This window comes from Leucopleurus acutus (assembly GCF_964270905.1).
Source record: "Leucopleurus acutus genome assembly, chromosome: 6".
Taxonomy (NCBI): domain Eukaryota; kingdom Metazoa; phylum Chordata; class Mammalia; order Artiodactyla; family Delphinidae; genus Leucopleurus; species Leucopleurus acutus.
In genome coordinates, this window is record NC_139149.1 from 115,974,553 (window position 1) to 115,982,548 (window position 7,996).

A 7,996-nucleotide genomic window follows, 5' to 3' on the forward strand; every position below is an offset into this window, starting at 1 on the left:
GAACCAAAATAGTGGTTCCTCCTCAGATATTCTGAGGGCTTAGACACACATTGCCTGGTCAACGTTTACTCGAGTTTATGGAATAAGAAATGGACCCTTAAGGGGCCACACACCAGTTGTCAGGAAGCTGTCCACTTACGGGGCACCTGTTATACATCAGGCCCTTGACCTTGTTTAACTTGATCTGCCCAGTAACCCTGTCAGGTGGGTACCTGTCTCTTCATTGAATAAAGAGAACAAGGTTTGGATGGGTGAGATGCGGCCCTTGGGATCACTCAGCATAAGAGGTGGAGCTGGATTTGAACCCAGTTCTGTGGGGCACCAGGGCCCAGAGTCACATACTCCACGTCGGGGCCAGACAAGGCTAGTTGGTGTCCCCAGAGCAGATGACTCCCCTGTGGGCATCAGTGGGCACCTTCCTGTCAAACAGCCATGAAGCATGGTACCAGAAGCCTTGACTTGGGACCCAGATATATTGGAAACTACTCCCACCACAGTGTTCGGGAACATTCCAAGCAAAGTTCACTTAGGGGCCCACAGTAGAAAGTCCTGGCCAAGAAAAAGGGTAATCATTCCATTACATGAGAACTGAAAATAGAGGGTGAAAGCAAGCATATTTTTTCATGATTATTTTGGCCCCTTCAGTCAGTACAATGTTCTTTTGAACAGAAGAATGTCTGTGCTCTGGAGGAAATTCTTTTATCACATCCCTGCTGACAGGGCTCACAATATTTACTGAAAGTTTCAGCTGTTACTTCGGTATAAATAAACAGGATGAAGTGGGCAGCCGACTGCCCATTAGGGATATTTTTAGACGGGGATGGCTTTGCAGACTGGAAGGGTATTTCAAGGAGAGAGTGCCTCGTCCCAGAACAGCCCACCACGGGCTCAGCCTCAGCGTGGCCTCAGCGTGGGGTCCCCGGTGTCACAGGTCCCTGGGTCAGGGGTCCTTCCCATCCTGGCTGGCCAGCCTGGAGGTGGCAACACCTCCTTCTAGGAACATCCCAGCTTCACTCCTCAGGCAGAGCGTAGGGAACAACATTTAGGACTGACTGTGTGTCACTGCGTCTGCAGAACACCTAAAACTACACGTCGATTCAGTGGGTCTGAGGTGGGGAAAAAGACGACCATTCAAGCTAGTGTTTGTAACATGCAGCCCTGTGGTTGATGGACGACCAGCTCAAAAGTCTGCACTTTGGTTTTTAGTAATACCTGACACACTTGCACTTACCTTGTGCCAGGCCCTTGACGTGTGCTAATTCATTTTTTTCACAATGAGACCCAGTCTGTCCTGACTTCCCGTGGCTTTTTCCACTTCTGTTTTCTACTTGGAACACGAGTCCTCGTTCACTTAGAAAAACCACGCACCCCTGTGGGCACGGGGTCTGGGGAAGTAGGAAGGGCTTCAGGCCCGTTCAGCTGAAGCCACTGATCATCAAGATCAGCTGCTCATCCCCCAGGGCCCCAAGCCTGTTGCTGCTTCTGTGAGAAGGGTTTGGGAAATGTGTGGTGTTTGTGCCTGGCCCCAAACAGCAGCCAATCCCCTGCCTGCCCCTAACCTTTCTCACGAGCACCCCCTGGAGCCTCATGGGAAAGAGCAGATGGTCATGGAACCCTGCTCACCGCATCTGGGGCCCCAGAAATTCCAGAATGACTCTCCAGCCCACGCTAAACCCTGGGCAGTTCAGCTATTATGTAGCTGGTACAGCAGCTGCGTCTTTCTCCTCCTTGAAACTCAGGTTACTTTGCTGCCTTGCAGTCTCAGCTCTCTGATGGACTCAAGAAAATGTATGATTTTGTAGTTTCTTCAGCTTTTTTTGCTGTTCATCTGGGATCAACACTCTGTGTTGCTTTCTCCATCCTGAGCAGAAGTAACACTTTCTGGAAACTACTGAATACATTTTAATTTCCCCCAACACTGAATCTTCATTTCTTAAAAAACAGGGGCTTCCTTGGTGGTGCAGTGGTTAAGAATCCGCCTGTCAATGCCGGGGACACGGATTCGAGCCCTGGTCCGGAAAGATCCCACATTGCTGTAGAGCACTAAGCCCATGCACCACAAATACTGAGACCACGTGCCACAACTACTAAGCCTGTATGCCACAACTACTGAGCCTGCACACCTAGAGCCCACAAGCCACAACTGCTGAGCCCACATGCCACAACTACTGAAGCCCGTGCACCTAGAGCCCGTGCTCTGCAACAAGAGAAGCCACTGCAATGAGATGCCCGCGCACCACAACAAAGAGTAGCCCCTGCTCGCTGCAACTAGAGAAAGCCCGCACGCAGCAACAAAGACCCAATGCAGCCAAAAATAAATGTTTTTAAAAAATAAATAAATAAAATTAAATTAAAAAAACAATTTACTCAAAAAATTAAACACAGACTTAAGATATGATCCAGCAATTCCACTTCTGGATATACAGCCAAAAGAATTGAAAGCCGAGACTCGAGTAGATAATTGCACACCCATGTTCATAGCAGCAGCATTTGTCACAATAGCTAAAACATGGAAGCAACCTGAATGTCCGTCAATGAATGGATAAACGAAATAAAGTATGTACGAGCAATGGAATATTTTTCAGCCTTAAAGAGGAAGGAAATTCTGACCCAGGCTACAACATGGATGAACCTGGAGGACATTATGTTCAGTGAAATAAGCCAATCACAAAAGGACAAATATTGTAGAGCCAACTTTTATGAGGCGCCTGGAGTAGTCAGGTTTCATAGAGACAGAAGACAGATGGGAATTGCCAGGGACTGGAGGGAGAAAGGGGGGTGAGTGTTCAACGGGGACAGAGTTTCTATTTGGCAATAAAATAGTTCTGGAGACGGATGGTGGTGACGGTTGCATGACGATGGAATAGTACTTAATGCCACTGGACTGTACAGGTAAAAATGGTTGAAATGGTAAATTGTATGTTCTTTATATTTTACAATTTTTTAATAAAAAATTGACTGGTTCTTGCCATGTGCCAGGTACTCTTCTAGGTACTGGGATTACAGAGGTGAACAAAATAGACAAAATCCCTGACCTCACGGTGTTTACACTCAATAAGCAAAATAAACCTGTAACCCGCTACAGTGCAGGGTGACAGTGCTGTGGGAAACTCCTCAGCAAGTGTGGGAAGATGGGGGGGGTGCGAGGTCAGGGTAGGCCTGGGAGGCCTCACAGTGAGTCCTGTGGACACCTGGGGGGCTTTCAGGCTGGGGGGCGTCTGCTCGGGGTGATGCAGACAGCAAGGGGCTCGAGAGGCTGCACATCTGCCCACGCCTGAGGGCTCGCGGTCCCAGGCTGCCTCCTGAAGACGCCTGGCTGGTCCATCTTCTCGTTTGCCCTTGGTGTGGCACCCCAGCTCCTGGAATCCCTTAGCCCCAGCTTGCCTTCTGGGGTGTGAGCACGTGCAGGACATCTAGGGAGCCCGCACAGGACCCGCGCAGGACCTGTGTCTCTCAAGCCAGGGCCACCGCCTCAGGGCTTGGACTTTGGGGGAGCTCGCCCCAGTGGGGAGTGAGGTGGGGAGCCCCTGACTGGAGTCCCACCTTGATCCCCTGCCCACCAGGGACTGACGACCTGCTTCTCCATCTGCAGGAGCTACGAAGAGCTCTCGGACTGCACCAGGCACGTGGCGCAGAAGCTGGACTGCTTCTGGCCCAACGCGGCGGTGGACAGGTTCTTCCTCTCCGTCCACCGGCACTACTTCAGAGACTGCCCCGTCTCAGGCAGGGCCTTGCAGGACCCGCCCAGCAGTGTCCTCTGCCCCTTCATCGTGGTGCCCATCCTGGTGACCCTGCTCGTGACGGCACTGGTGGTCTGGAGGAGCAGGAGCCTGGAGGGCATCGTGTAGGCTGGGGGCTCCGGTGCCCAGCAGGGGAGGGGGAGGGCTGTCGCTCATGGAGGCTGCCGGGCAGGCCGAGTGTGGGCGTGGGGGCTGAGCCTGGCCAAGGCTTCTGGGACTCCAGTGGCAGAGCAGACCCCCGGTCCCCTCTTCTTCTACCCGAGAAGAGCTCACAACAGGACTCTGGCGTGGTCACGGCACAGGCATTGACCTAGAAGCCACCCTAGGAAGGGCAGCCCAGGTGCTGGGAGGGAGCAGAGCGTAGCTGTCAGTGTTTCTGGGGAGGGTTCTGAGCTGTCTCCCAAGGTGTTTATGAACCACCCCCGGCTCGATCATGGATAAGTAGTTTGTGATTAAAGATGTCCTTGAATTTGGGAAGCATCATTCTTTCTGGATGTGGACCCTCAGGAGTAGAAGGATGGGAGAAACTCTAGCCCCTTTGGATTTTGTCTTTCTCTGACAGGAGGCGCCCTCACAGGTACCTATATGGGGGACGATGATGGTGAGGCCCCAGGGGGGCTGAGCGCTGTGCGTGCGCTGAAGCTGCTCCCCGGGATTCTGAGGCCCCGGCCCCTTCCCCGCCACTCTGTCTAGAACTACTGGCTTAATGGGCTGCGACTGGCAGATTTACTGAGGCCCCTCCTCAAAGATGCCTCGCCAGCCCCCGGTCCAGGCACCCACCTCCATTCTGTCCCCCAGGGTTTCAGCGGCTATTTCCTCTGCACCCATCCAGGCTGCTGCTGCGCCACATTCACCATGCTTCCCAAGCTCCAGCTTCCAGAAGGTTCTGGATCTCCAAAGGGAGCTCCCTGCACCGTCCCTCCCAGATGGCTCCTGAGCTCAGAACCCCCCCTCAGAGGTCCCTACAGCCCCCAACTGGCTGCAGCGCTACCGGCCCAGGACCTGCCCCTTCTCAGGCCCACTGCCCTCCGCGTCGGCCTCCCCTCCTCCCAGCTGGACAGCCACCCAGACACGGGGCCAAGGCCACGGCCCCCGAGCTCTTCAACATTAGCTGAACCCGCGCTGGGGCTGAACGGGCCGGACCCCCGCAAAGGCGCCCCAGTGGCGACGGGCCAGGGGCTGGGCCTCGCCGGCCCCAGAGCCCCGACCGTCCCCCTGGGCAGCCCCCTGCAGCGACGACGGGCCATCCCTCGGGGCGTCCGGCGTCCGTATTCCGGAGCCCGGGGCCGGCTGGCCCGGCTCCTCGGCCTCCCCACGGCGCGGACTCGGCGGCAGGGCAGCTGCCCCCGAGGACGCAGACGCCTCAGGGGGCGTAGATCCTCCTCCCGGAAAGGGGCCGGCAGCCGGGCGGCCGGGAGCAGGCGGGGCCGGCAGCGGGGTGCCGCGGTCGGGGCGGGACCGGGGGCGGGACCGGGGCGGGTCCCGACGAGCCTCGTCCAGTGACAGCAGGGCGGCGGTGCGCACGCGGAAGGACAGCACCGCCGGGCTCGGGGGAGTCACCCCGTGACCTGTGACACGTGCGTTTGCCGGAGGCGGCGCTTCGGAACCGCGGCCCTTGCTTCCCTCCTGCAAGTCCGGCCGCTCGCGGTGATTCGCGGGGACTCCCCCCTTCGGCACCGCGGGGCGCGCCCGACCCCTGACCACTGACCCCCGAACCCCGCAGGCCCTCGCCCGCAGACCGCACGACCCAAGGCCCAGCGCTGAGCAAGGGGTCCTTCCAGAGTCAGTTTTCCGACTGTGGCGTCTTCAGGGACCGGGCCGTCCCTCCCCACGTGCTTTGCTGGCCGGAGGTGCGTGGGGTGGGGTCGGGGTCGCCCTTGGTGGAAGGGCGTCTCCTGCCTCAGGTCTTCCTAAGTGGCCACTCTCTTCTGCACCACCGACGGCAGGTTAATGAGATTTTCCAGTTTTGACCAAGGAGAGTAACCTTCTGCGGGACAGCAGGCCGCTTGTTTCTCACATTTCAATATGTAGCCCCGTATGACCGTTTTCACTTGAAAGAAAACGGACTGAGGGGAGCTGGTCCCTACGAGGCAGAGGACGGTTTTATCGGAAGAATGTGTTTTCCGAGTGCTCTCGTCTGAAAGGTCTGCTCTGAAAGCTCTCCCCTAATTTCATGAAGTCAGAATGTCGCGTGTTCCGGAAAAACGATTGGGTACCTGTTTTCAAACCTTTGGAAGTGTATTTCCTGCCATCATAGCCTATGAAGACTAATGGTGTTAAACCCGACAGAAAAGGCCAAGCTCAGCCACGCGACAGCCTTCCTACTGTCCCCCCCGCCATGGCTCTGTGCCCGCACCTCCTCGTCCATAAAGTGGGGAGGGTAATGGGGTCTCCCTCGAAGGGGGATGCGTTAATTAAGTAAAATGTCGTAGCCCCAGGTTTCCGCCCGCATGGGATTCTGGTGAGGCGGTTGTTGGCACGGCACCTATGAGCTGGGGAAGGTTCTAGATGCCAGGAGGGTCTCAGGAGGGTCGGCGAAGCCATGGGGGTCCCTGCGCCAAAGCCCGCGGCCTGGAGCCCCGGCTAGCAGGCCTGCCTTGACCCGCCCGCTCCCCGGTCTCGCGAAGGGCCTCGTGGAGTGTGGCCTGCAGATAAAGGCCCGATGGGTAGCTGGGCTGGCAGGGGGCCGTGGGGCAGCCCCACTCCCGGTGACGGAGGGCCTGCCACGCTCCTCCTCAGAAACCACCCGCGCAGAGCGCAGGCACATGCTGCGCGCTCAATGGTAGCTGTTAGTATTGAAACGTTTTACAGCTCGTGTCACTAACGCTGAACAATATCATTATTTTAAAATTATCCAAGCTAACGGAAGAGAACAGGGATTGATCATTTTAAAGTATTTTTCAGGTTTATTAAATATGTTTTAAAGTATACAAAAATTGGGTCTTGTCTTTAGAGACAAATTTCTTTTTTTTATTGAAGTATAGTTGATTTACAATGTTGTGTTTCTGGTGTAGAGCAAAGTGATTCAGTTATAAATATGTGTATATATTCTTTTTCACATTGTTTTCCATTATAGGTTATTACAAGATATTGAATATAGTTCTCGGTGCTATACGGTAAGACCTTGTTTACCTATTTTATATATAGTAGTTTGTATCTGCTAATCCCAGACTCCTAATTTATACCCCCCCTTCCCCTTTGGTAACCATAAGTTTGTTTTCCATGTCTGTGAGTCTGTTTCCGTCTTGCAAATAAGTTCATTTGTATAATTTTTTTTAGATTCCACATATAAGTGCTGTCATATGATATTTGTCTTTGTCTATATGACTTATTTCACTTAGTATGCTCATATCTAGGTCCCTCCATGTTGCTGCAAATGGCATTATTTCATTCTTTCTTGTGGCTGAGTAATATTCCATTGTATATGTGTACCACATCTTCTTTATCCATTCATCTGTCAGTGGATATTGAGGTTGCTTCCATGTCCTGGCTATTGTAAACAGAGCTGCAATGAACATTTTGGTACATGACTCTTTTTGAATTATGGTTTTCTCAGGGTATATGCCCAGTAGTGGCATTGCTGGGTCATATGATAGTTCTATTTGTAGTTTTTAAGGAACCTCCATACTGTTCTCCATAGTGGCTGTATCAATTTACATGCCCACTAACAGTGCAGGAGGGCTCCCTTTTCTCCACACCCTCTCCAGCATTTGTTGTCTGTAGATTTTTCGATGATGGCCATTCTGACAGGTGTGAGGTGATACCTCAAGGTAGTTTTGATTTGCATTTCTCTAATGATTAGCGACGTTGAGCCTCTTTTCATGTGCCCGTTGGCCACCTGTGTGAGACAGAATCCTTTTTGCTAGATAGAGTTTCGCTAGATGTTGCGTTGTTGTATGCACACATGGCGTGTGGTCTCTACCCTCTCAGCACGGTTTCAGGCGTTCAGTGGCGTCTTGTTCACTGTCGGCATGATGCCGTGCACCAGGTCTCCAGAACTGATTGATGTTTCTTCACTGAAATTGTGCCCCTTGATTAGCAGCTCCCATTTCCGTCTCCCCCCAGCCCGTGGCAACCACCATCCCACTCTTTGATTCTATGAACTTGACTATTTTCGGTACCTCTTGTAAATAGAGTTCTGCAGTATTTGTCTTTCTTTGACCGGCTTATCTCATTTAGCATAATGTCTTCAAGGTTCATCCATGTTGTCACATATGACAAGATTTCCCTCCTTTTTAAGGCCGAGTAATATTCCG

The 7,996-nt window shown here is 53.3% G+C and overlaps 1 protein-coding gene across 2 annotated transcripts in view; it reads left to right on the plus strand.

Moving 5' to 3' along the window:
- RAMP1 (receptor activity modifying protein 1) overlaps positions 1–4,158 on the plus strand; it is a 47,920-nt gene extending 43,762 nt beyond the window's left edge. Inside the window, exon 3 of one of the 2 annotated variants that reach the window (XM_082841689.1) lies at positions 3,593–4,158. In XM_082841689.1, the coding sequence (XP_082697815.1) occupies positions 3,593–3,848 (256 nt within the window). In that variant the 3' untranslated portion in view covers positions 3,849–4,158. Of the gene's footprint in view, positions 1–1,944; positions 2,568–3,592 lie in introns of those variants that run through there. The other variant, XM_082841690.1, reaches the window with a different exon arrangement.
- Positions 4,159–7,996: the final 3,838 nt, after the last annotated feature.